This window comes from Mercenaria mercenaria, chromosome 15 (genome assembly GCF_021730395.1).
Source record: "Mercenaria mercenaria strain notata chromosome 15, MADL_Memer_1, whole genome shotgun sequence".
NCBI lineage: Eukaryota > Metazoa > Mollusca > Bivalvia > Venerida > Veneridae > Mercenaria > Mercenaria mercenaria.
In genome coordinates this window covers 64,553,737-64,574,720 of record NC_069375.1, presented here as the reverse complement: position 1 = coordinate 64,574,720, position 20,984 = coordinate 64,553,737, and the positions used below count along the sequence as shown (strand labels likewise).

The 20,984-nt window shown below is 34.3% G+C and overlaps 2 protein-coding genes across 5 annotated transcripts; both read left to right on the top strand.

The window, feature by feature from the left end:
• Window positions 1–1,004: 1,004 nt before the first annotated feature.
• Window positions 1,005–5,552, top strand: LOC123556721 (actin, adductor muscle). Its single transcript, XM_045347654.2, has 3 exons — window positions 1,005–1,216; window positions 3,433–3,811; window positions 4,375–5,552. Exons 1-3 carry the CDS (start codon window positions 1,091–1,093, stop codon window positions 4,998–5,000), a joined length of 1,131 nt encoding a protein of 376 aa, XP_045203589.1. The 5' UTR covers window positions 1,005–1,090; the 3' UTR covers window positions 5,001–5,552.
• An 8,324-nt stretch (window positions 5,553–13,876) lies between these two features.
• On the top strand, window positions 13,877–20,307 carry LOC123556686 (uncharacterized). 4 transcript variants are annotated; one of them, XM_045347602.2, is made up of 2 exons: window positions 13,877–14,077; window positions 19,219–20,307. In XM_045347602.2, exon 2 carries the CDS (start codon window positions 19,342–19,344, stop codon window positions 20,101–20,103), a length of 762 nt encoding a protein of 253 aa, XP_045203537.2. In that variant the 5' UTR covers window positions 13,877–14,077; window positions 19,219–19,341; the 3' UTR covers window positions 20,104–20,307. The 4 variants fall into 4 exon arrangements, with proteins under 4 accessions (XP_045203537.2, XP_045203546.2, XP_045203552.2 ...); XM_045347611.2 differs by having other exon boundaries at window positions 13,877–14,145; XM_045347617.2 differs by lacking the exon at window positions 13,877–14,077 and adding an exon at window positions 17,592–17,696.
• The last annotated feature ends 677 nt before the right edge of the window (window positions 20,308–20,984 follow it).

Below are 20,984 nucleotides of genomic sequence, written 5' to 3'. Positions count from 1 at the left end.
TATTTATCTTTCTATATTTCAAGTATAAATGCATTTACATATAAAGAAAAAAAAATACACATACATTTAATTGCAGGACCAAATCTATACCGGTTAAAAGCTGAATCATTTTTTTTTCTGCTTCTGCTATTTAAGATTTATGACTGAAATATATTTGTATAAAAATGACTATAGTTGTGATATGTTTTACAATTTCAAAAGTATTATTTCCTGTTTGACTACAGTCTGTCAGATCCAAAGATTTTACCTAATATAACATTAATTTTACCCGAAATTTCATTAGAATGACATTGAAAGTTCTACTAAATATGTTGTGTATCATTTCTATAGCCCAAACACCAGATCCATTATAATATTAAATCTACAGAAAAATGCAAAATAACTATTTAAATCTTTAATCTAATTGATATGTTCTGTTTTGATTTTTTTGTGCTTTTTGGTTGTCAAATATTCAAAGTTATTATGATATAAAGACACATTGTAAAGGCATTCTATCACTGAAAAATAGTACATTTTGTACATGTAGTAGAAAAATAACATATTAATTTGAGCAAAACAAGCTGAAATCTTCACTAAATGTGCAGATAGTATGCTTGGCATATAGTTTTCTTTTTTTTTTGTAGAAATATAATTTCACTTTTATTTGCTTCACACTTGAAAAACAGAAGTTCTGAGTAAACAAAATGACAAATACATCAAACACTTCCTAAATATTTCCATAGCAACGTTTTTGTTGAAAGATTCGAAAGCATGTACACATTGCAATCCAAAACAGGCGTATCGTAGACAACAGCGGGGAAACACCACGTGCTCTCAGAGCACTCTACCGTGTGTATTCGAAAACGAGGCTGGCATATGCCAGAACGAGGCATGTGTCCTACATCTGTTCCCTTCCGCCAAATACTGATAGTGGCGGTCTCCCAAATAAGGGCATCGTTCATAGAGAGAGGCAAATTTTCCTAGAACTGAGTTCGCACGGTAATATAAACGAACAGCGAGGTCAGTCGTTCGTCAGTATTTCTGCAAACGTTGAGCAGTAAACAGCCTGTACCTTCTCACATCCGTAGGATTTAAATCTTAATAAACAAATATGTGTGACGACGAAGTTGCCGCTCTTGTTGTGGACAATGGCTCCGGTATGTGCAAAGCCGGATTTGCCGGAGACGATGCCCCCAGAGCCGTCTTCCCCTCCATCGTCGGCCGCCCAAGACATCAGGTATGTGAATATTTTTAGAAGTGTATCTTATTTTTTATTTTAATACTTTACAATTTAGTTTATAGTTTTCATAGATATATACAGAAACAAACTAGTTTAGATAATTTGAAATAAGATGTGTTCTGGCCGACTATCGCCGGCGGCTTGCTTGTGTTCGAACCTGGCCTGACGGGATCAGATTTGAAATCAAGACACTATTTTGATTAATTATTTACTATTGTTTTTAAGTTTTGTCTGATGAATTAGCAATATTTTGCCAAGTTCTAAATAATTAATAGATATATTTTCGTAGAGTGATTATTGATAGAAGATTAAGCTATATATTTGAGCTATTATTGTGTTTTTTACTTCAGAAACACATTGTTTTGCTATCATAATTTATATATGCATTTCCTTTTATCTTTTGGCTTTGAAACACAAAGCGTATTATTAAGAAAGTTCAGTTAGTCTTATAACATATCTAAGAGAAAATATGTAAGAGAAAAGCAGTGTGTTTCAATAATGTTATTTATGAAAAGTAAAATATATTGAAAAAAAGTAAGAATTTATAAGATAAACAGAATAGCAAAGCGCCATTTTTTATTAAAATTTCATGCAGGGATTAATCATGAACATGTTAAACGGTGAAAATAAAAGATAATTAGAAAGTAGAGAACACATTCTACGGCAGCACGTGTTTATTCTTAGCGGGCATTCTAAGTTCTGAAGTTGTCATGTTTTAACGCTGTAACTAGCAAGGCATTTACTTGTTTGAGGAAACGCCTTTCATTTATGATTATTTCGAAGGTGAATCAAAAAAGAATGTTTTAACTCATACTTTCATTAGTTCAAGGCCGGATTTTTTTTTACAAACGCCGGCATTTGGCCGCCATTTTACATCGTAGTAAATCACATGACTCCGCCATCTTGGATTCCATATAAGGCAATGGTACGCAACCCACGCTGTATGACTCAGATGTGTAAACTCTCAGTCAGTAGGCTTGGCTTATCAGCAAGTAAAGAGATTCGCTGATACAGCCGATTGCGCGTAGTATGAATGAAATGTAAACCTTTGGCAACATGAAAATTAGGTTGGAATTTTTGCAACACTACACATATTGCTGCGCGCGATCATGAGATAAAAATAGATTTGGCATGTTGAAACAAAAATGATAGTCTGCAGATAAACGACTGTTATGTGAAACACACATGCGGCTTATTATATATTGCGAAAGAAAGCGAATAAATTTTCGACTTCTCATTTATGAAAAATGAAAATAACTTTGACATGATTTTTCCCCTGAATACTATCATTATGAACAAAACAAAAAATAAATAATGATAAATATTAAATGGAAATGTAAGCAGCATGAAACATGTAAAAATAAGTTCTTATTTTATAATATCATTTTCTTTTCATGTTATCAATTGAATTATCAGCATTTTTATCAGCCTTAAAAAAGTTTACCAGCTTTACAAAATATGTAGTATATCGTGTTGCAAAAAAGTGATCCCGAGTATTTCATCAATTTTGTTCCCTCGATTTCGCCAGAAAACTTTAATAAAATACACCCAACACTGCAAGGATTTTTTACGTATTTCAGCATTTGATAATACAAATATATATTAGACAGTAATTTAACGAAAATGAATTTTAATTACTTTCCGGACTGCAGCATTTTCAACAAATAAACGTATTTATATAAAGATATGACAGAAATTTTTTACAAGCATACAAAAAGAAGTAACGGTTATTATACGTAGAATTGCAAAATGAGTCGCATTTTGGCACATTCCTATTGCATCTCATTAAGCGTTCTAAGAGTTTTCCTGGCTGCACATTTTAGAAATATCACATTGCTTTCAAAATGATATTTTTCATGATTTTTCTTTAGGCGATATCTGTTTTTTCTCTCAAATTTCCTACAAAAATTAGTTATGTTTAAGACGTAAAGAAATATACGGCAAGAAATGAAATATGTTCTTTCGTCAGTCGGTCGTTCTGTAGCTAATATGTTTAGAGGGCGTTTTTCTGTTTATGAGGCGTTATTCTGTTTATTTCAACACCGTTAAAACGTGCAGACATCATTCTATTCTCAATTTATCACGTATCAAGATGTAAATCAGTTTTGATAAACATCATTTTTAGCTTCTATAAAACTGCCATTTTGTTTATTCATGTAGTAAATATGCTTTATAGATCCGCTTAGTAAAGTGTACATATTTTTCTCCTCCAGGGTGTGATGGTTGGTATGGGTCAGAAAGACAGCTACGTCGGTGATGAAGCCCAGAGCAAGAGAGGTATTCTCACCTTGAAATACCCAATTGAACACGGTATCGTCACCAACTGGGACGATATGGAGAAGATCTGGCATCACACATTCTACAACGAGCTTCGTGTAGCCCCAGAAGAGCACCCAGTTCTCCTCACTGAGGCCCCACTTAACCCCAAAGCCAACAGGGAAAAGATGACCCAGATCATGTTTGAGACCTTCAACGCCCCAGCCATGTACGTCGCCATCCAGGCCGTGCTCTCCCTGTACGCTTCCGGTCGTACCACTGGTATCGTTCTCGACTCCGGAGATGGTGTCACCCACACCGTCCCCATCTACGAAGGTGTGTATCTTTATGTAATGTCATAACATAACAGGACACTTTAAACTTAATTTAAGAATACTAAATTTAATATCAGACTTTAAGTGAGTTCAAACTTAATTTAAGAATACTAAATTTAATATCAGACTTTCAGTGAGGCTGAACTCGAATTATTTGTCTAGGAGGAAAACGTTACGTAGAACTTTGACATGAATTTTGAGTTTTGATTTTGAATGTGTAGTTTGAATTGTTGTCTTTTCCGAAATGCTTAAATGCAATAATAAAAAAAACTGTATCCTGATACATATGTTTCAAGTGTCCTGTTGTCTAAGCAGCGTAAACTTTCAGCTTTCACACATAAAACTTTAAAAGTAACATGTTTATTTCAAACCTTTCACACGCAGTAATTTTTTCATCATGTCTCCGGTTCTACATTAATGAATATATTTGCGAGATTATATATTTTAGCATACATTTTAATTTTAATAAATAATAGGAAAGTAAAGTTTACATTTTATATAAATGTTGATCAAATGTAATTTCGCACGGGTTTCTCATGTACCGTTTCTGTTTGTGTGTTTCAGGTTACGCTCTCCCCCACGCCATCCTCCGTCTCGACTTGGCCGGTAGAGATCTTACTGATTACTTGATGAAGATCCTCACTGAGCGTGGTTACTCATTCACAACCACAGCTGAACGTGAAATTGTCAGAGACATCAAGGAGAAGCTTTGCTATGTTGCTCTTGACTTCGAGCAGGAAATGGCCACCGCCGCTTCTTCATCCTCCCTCGAGAAGAGCTACGAACTTCCCGACGGACAGGTCATCACCATCGGTAACGAGAGATTCCGTTGCCCAGAATCACTTTTCCAGCCATCCTTCTTGGGTATGGAATCTGCTGGTATCCATGAAACCACATACAACAGTATCATGAAGTGCGACGTCGATATCCGTAAGGATCTCTACGCCAACACCGTCTTGTCTGGTGGTACCACCATGTTCCCAGGTATTGCCGACAGAATGCAGAAGGAAATTACCGCCCTTGCTCCATCAACCATGAAGATCAAGATCATTGCTCCACCAGAGAGGAAATACTCCGTCTGGATCGGTGGTTCCATCCTTGCTTCTCTGTCCACCTTCCAACAGATGTGGATCTCCAAGCAGGAATATGATGAATCCGGCCCATCCATCGTCCACAGGAAATGCTTCTAAGCCATTCGCCAAACTAGACACTTTAATAAATTTGACTATCAGGACAGTGCCGAGCAAAAACTTAAAACTTTATTTAAATTCGCAACATTCTGTTTTTATGATTCATTCGTATTTGAAATTATTTATTTTTAAAGTTTATTTTATCGTGATGGAAACACTTTGCTTTATTTCTTCATTTGCCCTATTTCGAACAGGACTTGTTAAGCTTCCTAGGGCGCATGCGCGAGTGAATTCAAACTTTTTGAAATTTTAAGATCGAAAGGAATAAAGAAAGCAAAGTGACTTCCGACTTTTAATATTTCTTACTGTATACGGATACGACCTTTCGTAATCCCCCCAATGTGCCTTCTCAAGTGAAGATAAAGGGCGGTAAATCTATTTATACATATCCAATTATACTTTATTTCGTATAATTAGGAAGGTATCCACTTTTACTGTTATTCATGATTCTAGAATCATATTTTAAATGATGATAGGTCATGCCCATGTTGATCGTTTTTTGTATGTGAGAAATAGACCGGAATCCGCGGATAATAAATGTTTAAATTTGTACATGATTTTCGTCTTTCCTCTGACAATTCTAACTTAAACCAAGAGTTGAAATGATGTTGTGAAGTTATCTACTGGTCCACAGTTTAACTTTTTTTAATTTATCTTTTTTTCACAATAACTTGAATCTTTAACTATTAGACACTGTGCAAAGGGAGATAACTTCACACATCTTAAACCAAAAGAATCGCATATGATAATCAGAACTTTGAAATTTTAACATAGTTTCAAAGATACAGCTGTGTCTCCTTTTTCTGAACTTTGATTTATCATCAAAGAAACAAAGACATATATCATGTCAACAATTCAAAAGATTTATTAATTGAAATCATTATCTGAACAGAGCAAAGCTTCAAAAGTTCACAACTGTATCTTTGAAATTTTGTTTGAATTTTCCTTAATATCATTTCGCAAACATTGCAAATTTTCATTTGTTAATTTGTAATGTCGGCGTCTTGATTAAGAGACCCGAAACATGACAAATTACATGACCTGAAGTCCAGATACCAAGTCGGATGACCGGCTGAAGAAGTGCTGACCCCATTGAAATATCCACAGTAACTCGCCGTACTCACTTAGCCTATACAATACATTAAGGACAAAACATCAAAGTTACTTCAACTAACTTGAACATTGAAAACTTTCTGAAGTTGATTTTAAATGGCCTTCATAATTTTAAAATGCAAATGCTTGATCAATATGTTGTGTCCAAGTCCAGTAGCCCCATTACTTGGTTGAGAATGTCGCCATACAGTTGTATCCCCACAAAGTTGAAACAAACGGCACATTTAACACTAAATTCTACTGGGCTTAAGTAAAAATAAAAAAATATTCCTGATGTCGTGTAATTAACCCTTACACTGCTAAATTTCTATAATGAACTTTTCCATCTTCAAGTTGGACAGTACCATTAACTGTTGAAAGGGTTGCTTATCAAAGAGATACTGACTGAATGACGAACAGTGCAGAACCTGATCAGACTGCACGGATGTGCAGGCTGATCATGAGTTACACTGGTCGCAAAGGCAGAATCAACATAATCTAGCATGATTAGGGGGACACAACATCAAAGTTACTTGAACTTTGAAAACTTTCTGAAGTTGATTTGAAATGGCCGACATACTTTTAAAATGCAAATGTTTGTTCTCCCTGCTGTGTCCAAGTCCACTGTAGCCTCATTACTTCCATACAGTTGTATCCCCACAAAGCCGAAATCAACGGGACTTTAACATTAAATTCTACTTGGCTTAAGTCAAAACTTGAAGAAAAAATATGAAAATTTATTCCTGCTATCATTTCACTTATGGAATGGTTTGCCGGTCAATAGTTAAAACTATTGGTCCTCGGTCTTTCAGACCTCGGGATATAGTCTGACTATTGACCGGAAAGACATTCAATATGTGAATAATATCAGAATATTCACCGTGTAGAAAATAATTACTTATATTTCTAAAGCACCGCGTCATGTTTTTTTAACGCAAACTATTGAAATTTTGTCCGTTGTGATCATTTCAACATTATTATTTGGGTCTAAAAGAATACAGTTGCAATCTTTTACTTCTTTAATACTGCAGAAAAAATAATTTTGTTATGGAATAATTTCGTAGTCTTTGATAATTTAACACGACACCCAACATTGCTTTTTTTATAACTTCTGCAGGCCACAATTTCACGAACAAAACTTAAGTTAATTGCTTAGCTATGTCTGTTATTTCAAATGCTTGTTTTTGCCCTTTATGCGTTTTCAATCTTGACATTTTCGTCTGTATCAGAACGGTATATGACTATTTAATAGATCAAAGCACATTTTTTTACAGAAAACAATGTATAGAAATAAAAAATATACTTAAGCAAATTCTTAAGTTTGTTATATCGTGCTTAAATAGAAATATCATATTTGCGTGACTGAAATAAGTACTGCACACAAATACTTCTAATAATAGTATAATTTAAAACAAACGCATTAAATAACAATAACTTAAGCAATAGCACGATTTCAAAATAACAGACTTAACTAACTACATAAGATTTTTTCGTGAAATTGGGGCCAGGTTTATCTCCCTTTAAAGCAAGCTTGCTCATTAGGATATATCGACTCTCCGAGACCGGATTGCTAAAGTTCACTAACCCTGAATCCCTTTCCTTGACCGCGGTTGGAACGAAACATCACTAGGCATGTAGAAGTACTTCATGTTAGGAAACCGTCCTGCTGGCTAACGAAAGATCGCTGGTTCTACCCTTGTCTTAGACTAACCACTAGACTGATAGTAACTGTATTTCTATATTTTTACCTTTCTTGACGAATTCAATTTCATAGAGAAAAAAGCCAGTCTATTTTAGAGATTTTCACACAGGACTGATGTTGATATTGGACATAGGATATAGACTGGCTCAGTTCACTACATTCAATCATAAATATGTAAAAAAGATATGTCATAGTCTAGGAGCTAGTCTACCCTTGTCTGTGTTCAGAACCTGTGTTTTGTTCACAGGAGATAACTCTTGATGATATTCAAATTTGGCGTAATTTATGTCCCTTTACTTCACCAAACACTGGATATTCAGAGCCAAGAATGATGGTCAGAATATATAAAGAGACAGGGCAGTTGGTAGCCGGATTAGCTCTACTCAGATACCCACCCATGCTCGGAAAAAAAAATGCCGCAGAGCACCTGGGGATCTTCCTCCACATAAAATAGTGGCATGCCGCCATCTGATCTAAAACGTTTCCGCGTGACGTTAAACCCGACTGAAACAAGCTATTTGGATGAAAAAAATGTTTCCTCAATATATCTTCTTGCATAGTAAACGATATGAGCCACGCCATGAGAAATCCAACATAGTGGCTTTGCGACCAGCATAGATCCAGACCAGCCTGCGCATCCGCGCAGTCTGGTCAGGATCCATGCTGTCCGCTAACGATTTCTCTAATTGCAATAGGCTTTGAAGGCGAACAGCATTGATCCTGACCAGACTGCGCGGATGGGCAGGCTGGTCTGGATCCATGCTGGTAGCAAAGCCACTATGTTGGTTTTCTCATGGCGCGGCTCATATGTCTTCACATCTTTAGCTTTCAAGACAATGCCTTCTTTTTCCACTCAGCATAGTTTCAATTAAATATTTACATAAACAACAAAGTGATGGCAGATGAAATATTTGCGTTTATGCATTAAAGTATAAACAATTATTAATATGGGCCTTGATCTCAAAATTATCAATTTAAGGAGGTACTGAGACAGGTTAAGATCATTAACTCAGATTAAGAATGCCAAAAAAAATGATATCCATCTAAAATCACATTCACGTGTTGCACAAAATACCACTGTCACCCTTAAAATTTGTGACTTTGCAGCCAGTGAAAATCGTGAGAAAAAAGTCAGTAATAATAGTAATAAGATGGGACACCGACAATATTATCCTGATCTTGACCGATGGCGACCTTTTACATACCAACAGAGAATAAATAATCAGTTTTTTTTTTTAATTCATACCCGCGTAATTCAATAGGAGGGTAACATATATTGTTTCATCCCATTAAAATATACACTGATAGACAGTAATTTAAGGTGGTGTAAAATGCTCTATCACATTTTAGTAGCAAAATTGTTCGATGGCTTGTTACTTTTTTTGTTATATTTAGAAAGTGTACCAACTTATACATTTCTGAAAATCTTTTAATTCTCTATAACAGATAACTGATAAATGTGGTAAGGGTAACTGAAAACTCTCTCACCCATCATCAATGTTTGAACAAAAAATACAACTATAACCCCAATACCAACAAAATTTACTGCATTCCTACACTATTTTATGCTACAAAGAATCGGGTCATAGATTTTTTAATAAAAAAAAGATTGTTTATATCTAGTGGCAATTTTGTACGGTTAAGGGGAGATAACTTTCTGTCACTGCGCATATGTACGGGCAAACTATTAGGAAAACCAGTTACTAGAAAGAATAATTATATAATTCGTTCTGATTCATCTGTTTAGAGATTTCAAATAAATTACAAAAATGTAATATGCTTTCATATTTCCTAATCATAATAAAAATATGCAAACCTTTGAACAGTTTAGCGAAATTAAATTTGTGAAAGCACTGCAGTTCACATTGAATAAGACAAAATTAAAATATAGATAAAACAGTGTACATGCTTTAAACTTTTCCTCTCTCGTTAAATGGTTATATCTTGTTAAAGAGTCTTTTAAATACTAAATATTCGAAATGGACATTCTGAATAGGAACAATTTTATCTCCCGTTTCATCAACCATTTTTAAAGGAATTTGTTTCGCTTTTTTTCTGTTTCAGCATGCAAAGTTTTAAAATTAAATGAATCGGGAGATCATGGATTTTGGAAAGAATCACACAAATGTATTTTTCTCTACTGTTTGCGTTTACAGAATGAATGAAAAATGATCTGGGGACAAATAGAACAGCCACGAATGAAAGACAAGTCTAAATCGTAATTCAAATAAACATTTAAAGTGAAAAACATTTTGAAGTGCCCTTCACAAGTCGTAAGAAGTTTAGTTTTGTCTGAAAATATTTACAGATCAAAAGCGGGTATTTATATCAAATCCGTTAGTGGGTCTTTGCGGTACATTTATTTTAACATTTTCATTTTTTTTTTACAATAATGGGATAACCTTGCCTTATTGAAACAGATACACATAAAACCTTTCACTTAAGGTTATTTCTGTTATTATGATAACACGTTGAATGGGGTATCATGATTACTAGACCAAATATATTTAGGCTACAAGTACAATGGTTCATACAAAATGTTATACAAAGTAGTGTAGATGAATGTTGTCAAATGAACAAAAATGCTATTAAATTTTCTGTAATGGGTTTAAAGTAAACATTTGTGCTTCAAATTTTGCTTAATGCAGATTCAGAAGTATAACCATTCTTGTTGTTAATTTCCGAGTTTGAACGGTGTTACATATTGCTGATCCGCAAAAAGTGAACGGTTTGATTTCAGTCCGGTTTGCGGCATCTTTTCGTAACAGATGTTTGATGGTCCCTTTTATGTTGACATGTCTCAATATATATCACTTTTCAATGGGAAAAATGACCATGCAGTTAAGTTGTGTTTATTTTTTATGCAATGGCCATCTTTCACTAAAATATATTATCTTTAGATATTTACTTCACATGAATGAAATCTTTAACTTACCCAATATATAAATGAGCCGCACCATGAGAAAACCAACATAGCGCATTTGCGACCAGCATGGATCCAGACCAGCCTGCGCATCCGCGCAGTCTGGTCAGGATCCATAGTGTTCGCTAACGGTTTCTCTAATTGCAATAGGCTTTGAAAGCGAACAGTATGGATCCTGACCAGACTGCGCGGATGCGGATCCATGCTGGTCGCAAATGCACTATGTTGGTTTTCTCTTGGCGCGGCTCAAATTAAGTTTGTACACAGAATTACATTCATAGATAAATGGCATGCAGTAACAGTTGATTGTTAAAAAAACCCAGCCAGTTCACATTTATACTGTGTTTATCTATACATGTATACGGTATGTACTATTTTAAACCTAAGACATATAGTACTGTTAATACAAATACACTTGTCAATTTTATATTTACGTAAACTATATAATGTAATTGTTCATGTTTTTAGATATGTTATTGCGTATATATTACATTACTTAATGCTCTTTGAACAGAACGTACTAGTACACACGTTGGTTTTATAATCGTGGACGAAGCAATTATATGTTTCCTGGCACATTTGGAAACCAAAATACCTTTCTCTGTGTTTAAACATTGGTGTATACAAATCCATTTTAGGTCGGGTATAAACAGCGGATCAAACGGACTAACGTTATCGTCATCTATCTTACTTTTCAACATTAAAAGATTTAAAATAAATACCTAAACTTGATATTTAAGTATAAGACACTATCAAATATCAATTTTCAAATGCCACGTTTTAGGTATCGGCGTAACATGAACTTTGCACGGAATTCGCATGTTCATAATCAATGTAGGTGAAAATTTTACAGCGATCATATCGATTATCACGATTATCAAATTGTTAAACAAATCTATTCACAGCGGGGTATAAAGATATGAAAGATAAAGACTTGAAAACGAGTTTTTTTATTTACATTTAAGTGATTAAGGACAGAAATTCTAATATTTGATATTTCTAAATAAAAGAGCTCTCTTTTATCAGACAGACAAACAGACAGACAGTCAGGAAGTCAGACAATCGAGTAATTTTATTTCAGGGGTCGAACTCTTGATCCAGGCGGTTTCACTTTTTGCGTTTGGCTATTAAAGGAAATACTAATAATATAAGGGTTTGCAGTCAACCTAGAATAGACACTCAGATGAAGATTTCGCACATGCGCAGTTCATGTCGGGCAGAATAATTATACGATTTTATTTTATTACAAATTTAAGTGTACAAGTCAGTTGAAAAGGGTTTCATTGTTTTATATTAACAGAACATGTGTACTCTGTGAAATATAGAAAAGATCTCTATACTGCGTTAGATACGCAGTTCTATACTGCTTTAGATACGCAGTAAAACAGGATGTAAACTTATTTCAACATGTTATAAAAATGACATACACAAATGGTATACAAAACATGGTACAAAAACAGGACAGAAAAGAAATTACCTATCATTTACGGATAACAACATGTAAATAGCTGTTTCGGAAATTTTGACATTTTGTTATAAGTCAGGATCGAGTTGCTCAAAGGTTTGTCCACTGGATAAGCTGGCCATTTGATAACTTTGTTCTTTATTTGAGCCGCACCATGAGAAAATCAACATAGTACATTTGCGACCAGCATGGATCCAGACCAGCCAGCACATCCGCACAGTAAGTCTGGTCAGGATCCACGATGTTCGCTAACGGTTTCTCTAATTGCAATAGGCTTTGAAAGCGGACAGCATGGATCCTGACCAGACTGCGCGGATGCGCAGACTGGTCTGGATCCATGCTGGTCGCAAATGCACTATGTTGGGTTTCTCATGGTGCGGCTGGTCAGGATCCATGCTGTTCTCTTTCAAAGCCTATTGCAATTAGAGAAACCTTTAGCGAACAGCATGGATCCGCGCAGTCTGGTCTGGATTCATGCTGGTCGCAAATGCACTATGTTGGTTTTCTCATGGCGCGGCTCATTTGTGCATCAATCATTGAAGAATATACAAATAACAATAAAGTAAGAGGTTTATAACAGATTGAGTGATATGTGATGCATTCGTAAAGGCTCATGAGGCCTTTGTTTAGAATGTGGCTGCCACATTTTCCGTCATGAACAAGAAATACGTTATTTTTTTTTTGCTTAATCCTATTTCTGATAATTACTTTCTTTAACATTTGTCAAAGATTTGAATATTGCTGGATATACTAGATTCTTTTATTTAATCTATTGTTTTTTTGTTACCTCCCTTTATTGCTCTACCTTTTTTTTTCATGTGCAATGATAAAAGTAGTGCTTTTCTAATCATGTAAGTAAGCATAACATCTATTTGGAAAGCTGTTTCATCTATTTTTAAGAAACCAGCGGACATTTTAAGTTAGACTGTTTTTATTTTTTTTTTTTATGAAACGTGTGCCATTTACTTCAAATTTTCAAATGCTGAAGAAATTGGAAGATTCAACGATACAATATACAGCGCCTACAGCATAAGAATAATAAATTTGAATTAGAATTTCTACTATATGAAAAAATGTCCATTAAAATGACAGTGTCAAATGAAATTACTTTATTACAGGTTATTGACAGTGATCTATATGATAAATGAAATTAACATTGTTGGTATAAGGTTTTTTGAATGCCCCATTCTTAATGTGTTGTAATGATTCTTTTTCACAACTCTGCATGTGGTAGATATTTTTTCTTATTTCAATGATTCAGCCCTTTAAAACAATTTTTGTTGAAGTCACCTTTTCGTGAAACTCTGAAAGACCCAGTGACCGCTCGCGTAGATATATGAAAGAAAAAAGTCCCTAAATCAGTTGAAATTGTCTATTGACCAGGGCCTAAAGACAACAATGCACGTTTATCAAAACTGATTTGTCCTGATCAATTTTAATTAAACCACACAATGTCCTTTGTCATCGCGTCTTTTGAAAGTCCATATAGGTATTATAATGTTAATTTTGTAAGTAATAAATAACCATTTCTCACATACGAACGAAAAATTGATTCAAAATTTGATAATCTTTTCCTCAAATCTCATGGACATAAGATAATATAGTACGAAGACAAATCCTTAAACTAATCCATAGTACATTATTACCAACTATTAATCAAAGACATTTTGCGGCGCGATAGATAAACGCCTTATAGCGACAAATATTTTTACAATCAACCATAAAAAAGATTGGTATCTAAAGTAATGGCATATCTTAATGACAAAAATAAAACATTTTCAATCGGTGTATTGGATTTCAACATTAAAAGAGGTTGTCAAACCGAGGCATTTTAACATATTTTTTTTTTCAGTAACACATTTAGACAAACTATTTCGGAGTTTATAAAATTTAAGGTATGTATATTGTTACTAAATAAATTTTAAAAAGGAGAAAATAAAGGATTTTAAAGCTTTCGTTCCGTGTAAGTATCGCGTTTAATATCTTAGACATATATATGAAACAATCTATGCACTCTTAACTGAAGTGGAAGATATGTCAAAAGTAAAGTTATTAAATTTTCGATTTCATCTTTTGAATGTGTGTATCATGTCTGGTCTATAAAAGAGTTAAATATATCTTCATCTGGGACGACACGTCATGGGAGACAAGGATCAAAACTCAAGCATTTGATTGTTAATTACCGAGCACTGTTTAGAAACACCTGCATTTTAAGAGTTTGTTCTGAGCACAGTTTCGATATTCTAACATTTGATTAATTGGTTATGGGTTCCTTGTTAATATTGACAAATTCCTTTTCGGTACATACATGTACATGTATATGAAACATTTTTGTGTGCTTTTTTGGCTCCTGTCTGTGGAATGGAATATCAATGTTATGTGTTACATATATAAAAAATGTAAAATATTGAAGAAAGCATACCAAACTGCATCTGAAAATATACAGAAAAACAACAACAACAACAACAACAAAAAATAACAGATAGAAAGCATAATTTGCCATTATGAATAATAAAAGTGGCTTTCAGTTCGGAACATATTACTAGTATTGGAAGAATATGAAACTAATTATGAATTTATAAAGTGAATTACTATGTAGCGCGATAACGAATATATAAAGATAAGTTCTCAAACTGTATCTTTGACCTATTCATTTTTTTATAGAGCATTGGTTAATATTTAAATTATCTTTATTCTGGACACTGTATTTTGATCAGTAGGTGGGCCTGTGGTCTAGTGGTAACACGTTTGACTGTCAATCCAGAGGTCCGGGGTTCGAATCCCGGTCAAGACACTGGAAAATTTCTAAGATGCACTTGGGTGTCTCCCATCTCACTAAGAGGTGTGTACTGGTTCTTCCCAGGAAAGACGGCTTCGCGTGTATCGGTGCTATACACCAGGCTTGTTAAAGAACCAGACTGTCTATTCGCAAAGAGCTAGGACTGTATCTGTAAAAGGATTTCTCTCTCTATTCTGGGGGCTATGTCTCACTCTGTCCCTCTGGTCAGATCACTCTGTGTCTGAACTAGTAGAGGACGAATTTCGCGCCCTGTGTGGATGCGTTTGCGCTATGTAAAGCGCTTTTGAACGTGTTTATCATGAAAAGGGCGCTATATAAATCTGAAATGAAGCACAATTGTAAGTCGAGTTCAAACTGATACTTGCTTGGATTATGGTAATAGATTATGGACGATTAGTTGTATATGCTTAAAAATAAATGTCCTCTGGTGATTAATAAGGTTTTCATATTTTCAAGATATTCATGAACGTTTTTAGCAGGGCTTATCAGTCATTTTTTGCAGCTGAAAATCCATAACCAAAATTCATACTAAACTGTTTAAAGACTTTGTATTAACGGTGAATTTGACATAACCACTAAACTAAACAACTAACTCCGTTTTTTTTTTTGTAAACAGGTCGACTTTGAGTTTGAGTTATTTTCAATTCCTATACTTGTCTCCATTTATACAAGGCAAAACAAGGGGTATGTCTTCATATCTTTGTACTTCATTTAAAACATTGTCTTAGTGGGGACATCCACGGCCGAGTGGTTACGGTCGCTTGCTCCTCACCTATGTGGGTTCGAGCCTCACTGGGGGCGTTGAATTCTTTATGAGGAAGCCATCTAGCTGGCTTACGGAAGGTTAGTGGTTCTACTCAGGTGCCCGCTCGTGAATTGATAATGCACCGAGGGGCACCTAGGGTCTTCTGCTACCATCAAAGCTAGAAAGCCGCCATATGACCAGTACTTGTGTCGGTGCGACGTTAAACCCATCAAAAAGAAAACAAAAACATGTTCTTAGTGCAAAGTTCATTGTCTAATCGACACAATGCTTATGCATTTAATTTCTTGTTCGGTGAACTGAAAAATTATAAAAGAGAATTAAGTAATAAAAATCTGAAGGATTTAAGATACCAATATAGGTTAAATATCTATTTCATCATATTACATCCTTTCAAAAATGATATTAATCTATTGTGGATCATGTATTACCCAAGGTAAAGAATAATATTTGCCATATATGTATCGAAGTGGTTAAGTATAAACAATATTGCGTTATGATATGTAATCAGCTAAATTAATCTCATTTAAGAATTACATCGCGTGCTGAAGAAAAAGGTACTTGATAAACTGGTAAATTGACTTTATCTAAAAGAAAGGTCGAAGTTCGCAACAAACTAACTATGTAGTCAGTAAAAATAGCGTAGGCTATGTTTTGTAATTAAAAAACAAGTTCAATTTTTTTAGCTTTTTTTGTGGTGATCTGGTATTCAGGAAAGGTTGTGAGAACTTTCTTTACAGTCGATGTGAAATAAATTTAGTTTAGTGTAAATTAAAGTTTTTTTGTGAGATATTTTATCGAGGTTACACTAAACGAAAAATGAGTAAGTATGGGCCTATTTTACATACTATTAATTTTTAACAAATTCGATAAAGCAGCGTAAATTCAAATTCAGAATGTAATGCAAATATTTGTTTTCTTAAGAGTGTTCACTACATTCATGTTAAGATGAATAATAACTTTATGCAAACAAATAAAGTGAATGTCTACTTTTTTTTTGTACACGAATTAGTGGGCAAATCCACACTACTCCCGCTAGCAAGATGGATAATTCATTTAGAGTTCTCTTTCTTTGAACATAGCGTTAAATAAATCATAGGCATTTTCGAGACTTCAATTATTATTTAGATGTACGTGATTCATGCGCGGTTCCGGAACTTCTTTCATTTGCAATTTGTCATGTACCGGCAAATATTTACTCATTTTTAAAGGTGTTCCCAAAGTCTTTTCAATGTCAGTGTTTTCGAACTATATTTAAGAATTAATTTAAACACAGGAGACGTGTGCGCCGAGCCTGGTCCCGCTTATAAAACTACTATATAATCCAGCTTAAAAAATATTTTTTTTTTACAACTTGTTTTACTCCAATGTTATTTTAGAGTAGAAAACATTCCAAATTAAGCCATTACGTTATAATTTCTGAAATATGCCACCGAAATTTATTATTTCGGAAATATGATATCATTAACATGATTATAAAGAAAAAAAGGCGTAAATAAAATTGTTTATTAACTCTATATTTCTTATGAGTTCATTTATTGAAAACATGACCTTGCAGACACAAATATTAATATTCATAGTGCGTAAATTGAAATATAATATTCTTAATTGATTTTAATGAATTTGCTGTAATAAAGAATGTAGATTGAATGTATGTATATAATTCTATAGGGTATGACAGTGTCAAGTCTTAATTGGATTTTTTAGGTAATATGATAACTTTAGAATTGCCCTAATTCATAAATAATATTAAATACCTTTTCGCCTATTACATACACCTGGATGAAATATTGCGTTTTAACATTGAGTGGTATTTTATTAGTTAAATTACAAAAAAAAATTGCAAGAACAAGTGGTTCTTAATTGTTAATTCAAAATGGATTATTTTAAAATAAAATATTTAAAGAGGAAAAGGTTTATCAGGTCTGCATATACACTTACAGACGCACAGGTAGAAGTATGAGGTGAAAAAATCGAAACATTTGAAAGGGGTTGAATATTTTAGAATATATATTTTTTTGGCTTGTGGGAGGGGAGGGGGAGTGGGGTGAACACGATTTATTTTCAAATAAAAAAGACCTCTATTTATCAGTACATGTGGATACAGGTTGAATTAATTAGTAGCAAGAGTGCTTTACGGATTTCTTTTTAAACTAAGAAATTAAAATAAAAGTTTGATTTTAAAATTGTGTTTAATGTAACATTAAATGAGCACAAATATGTTCAGGAAAGGATTTTTTCTACATGGATATGATACAAGAGGCCCGTATAATTCGACAGAAGCTAGGGTGGTCCGGGGGCATGTCTCCCTAAAAAAATTGCCATAACTGCATGCGATCTCGTGCGTTTCCGGTCTGTTTTAGGTAAAATTTCTTACAATTCAAAAGATTTTATATTTTAATAAAAAATTAGGACAATCAAAGAAACGTGTAAAAAAGAAAAATGGTAAGAGCGAGAAGATTGCTTGGGGCGTTTCATGGGATATCACCCAAGAAAAATAAATGAAATTTAAGACTTTAAATCGCGCAATCTGACGAATCCTCGGTACAATACCAAATTCCCTCTTAACTTGAACCTTAAAACTTCAATGCAAAATTTCCGATGGTCAATGGTACGTTTAGGAAAAAAAGCAACGAATGGGAAGGTGTGGAAATGTTCAGTAAAGGGACATCCCTGGTCCTCCCCCACCCCTACACACAAACAGGAAATGTGGAAAGTTAGCTTAAAATTATGCAGTATGAAGATGTCTCTGCGAAACATTAAGTTACATTTCTACGTTCATTTTTTGCCTTTAAACATTATATTTAAATACAAAAACATGGACAATCAATAAAGTATCTCAGACAATGAAATGATAGGTGCAAAAGGGAATATCAGTTTGGGGAATTTCCCCATAGAAAATTTTCAAGTTTAGAAATCTCGGCCTGTGCTCCCCTAGACACTAATATTTTTATGCAAGTGCCTCCGTTTGCCTCAGTTCAATTACGTGTATATATGATATTTCTGCAAAACTATTAAACAGCAGTGAAAAGAAAGCGATGATCCAGTGTTTAAGGTGTCAGAGTAGTTGGTTTCCTTCTCACCGGTGTCGCTGCTCTGAACTACCTCCAATGATACCAGTACTGGTTTTCTAAGGAAGCGAGCTCGAATTTGTCTTAGACTTCCTTCGTCATCAAGTTCAATTAGATTGATATTTACTAAACTTATGAAATCCGATGAATGAAATTGAAATCAAAGTTGAAACGCTGGGGTTCGAATTTGGTATGTCAGGTGCTGCAAGTCGTTATTGTTTTCGCAAAAAATCTACATGTTTGAATGTCGTATGTCAAATGCTATTTAATGCATGTCTTTCATGTATCTATAACGTAATTAATCATGCTTAAGTTGGTTGTGGAAAAGTGCTTAATTGATGTTAATTGGTGTTGATTTGTGACGTTAGCGTTTACTAATAGCTGATACCTTATTCATTTCAGAGACCTCGGGTAACATTGGTCACAGTGGCTGTAATGTGAACGTTATCAAATAATGAGTCAGATATCGTAAAACAATTCAAAGGGAGAACAAGTAAAAGTTACCACGTCATATTTATATTGAAAATGGATACAGGACGCGTTGGAGCGTGCCACAAACTTGAAAACAAAAGGAGAAAATTTCTTATCGTAATTAATGACGTCGTTAAAAACAAATATGACGTATATGCCGAATATCTTGATCATTCGCACTCGGAGCTTGAGCACAACTTTGAAAAATCTAAAATGTTTGTCCGTCGTGCATTAGTTAGACAAAAAGTGCTTCAAAAATGTATGAAAATGCGCAGACGGAACGTTCACATGGAGGATCAAAGATCCGTTTTCGGAAGGTATGGTGGTAAACCAATAGAATCATTTGGTAAAGATATTGAAAAATTCATGGCTTACAATCATCCAAAAATGAGACGACAACGATATTTACAAAAAATGCTGAATGAAAGTTTAGATAAAGGTACCATTCTTAAACAAAACGTTATAGAAGATCGTGTCGCTGGATGGATGGAAAGGTCTTATACGAAGTATAAGCTTAAGAAAGCTAAACGGGAGAAAACAAAGCTAGAGCCAATCAAAGAAAAGAAGGAAAGATCTGTTGACAAAAGGTCAATGCAACTTCGACTTCCGGTTTTGACTAATCCATTTTATTCCGGGGCAAGAGAGACAGAAGCTGAAATATCAACATCAGTGGACGCTGATGTTTTGAAAATTACTGAAGATATGGAGAAAGTGAACATTGAGAAGGAGACTGAGAAACCTGAAACTAAGGTAGAGAAGAGAGCTACCCTCGTCCTGCCACCGATAAGACCAACAAAAGCAATGGTTGCGACTTAAAGAAGAAACTATATGTTGTTTATTTGAAATGTAATATATATATATTTATTATATACCTATATAAATTCTGTCAAAATAAGCTTGCATTTCACAAGAAAATACGAACAGGCTGAAAAAAATCTCGTATTGTACCTTCCAAAATCCCGTATTGTACCTCCGTATTGTATGTTGCCGGACTACTTTCATTAAATATGAATGAGCTGACACAGTTGTATAAATAACGCACATAAAAACATCGCTCATTTCATGTTAATCAACAAACGTTCGATTACAAATAAACAAACAAAAAGGCGGCGGTATATAATAAAAGGGTCATTACAACAGTAGCTAGATCTGGGATTTGTATTCGGCTCTCGTAGACTTTTCAAGAACGGACCCCAAGATCTGATCTGGCAAAATCCACTCGAGCCGAATATAGCTCCCAGATCGAGCTACTGTTATAATAACCCTATTATATATATATAAATGTTTATTAAAGTTGGGCACCTGTGATGACAAATGGCAAACTCCGTATTCACCGTATGCGATGTCTTCATTACTCAGGATGCAATGTGTGCGTTTAGCTAAAATTACGTCCGAAGACTGCCGGATTACATAACGAGAGTACGTAATCATACACAAATTGTCTAGTGTAATTGCGGATCCACTATCTTAAATAAATCTTACAACTGTTGAGAGGTTATAAAATAAAACGAGAAACAAATGTGTTCTTTTCCACAAAGAAGCAAGAACTTTTTCGCAGACTATCCATGAAGGAGTCCGCGAACTATTTAGCCATATATGTTTGTCCTAAATACACTTCAAAAATATCCCATGTCTATTTTATCCGTAGTGAGCTAAAAGTAAACATTCACATTACTATATTACCCCTCCTTCAAAGA

Excerpts from the sequence above, each read along its gene's own strand:
- LOC123556686 (XM_045347602.2), top strand. The coding sequence starts at position 19,342 with ATGGATACAGGACGCGTTGGAGCGTGCCACAAACTTGAAAACAAAAGG.
- LOC123556721 (XM_045347654.2), top strand. The coding sequence starts at position 1,091 with ATGTGTGACGACGAAGTTGCCGCTCTTGTTGTGGACAATGGCTCCGGT. Across the intron at positions 1,217-3,432 it reads TCGGCCGCCCAAGACATCAG|GGTGTGATGGTTGGTATGGG; the intron begins GTATGTGAATAT and ends TTTCTCCTCCAG. Across the intron at positions 3,812-4,374 it reads CACCGTCCCCATCTACGAAG|GTTACGCTCTCCCCCACGCC; the intron begins GTGTGTATCTTT and ends TGTGTGTTTCAG.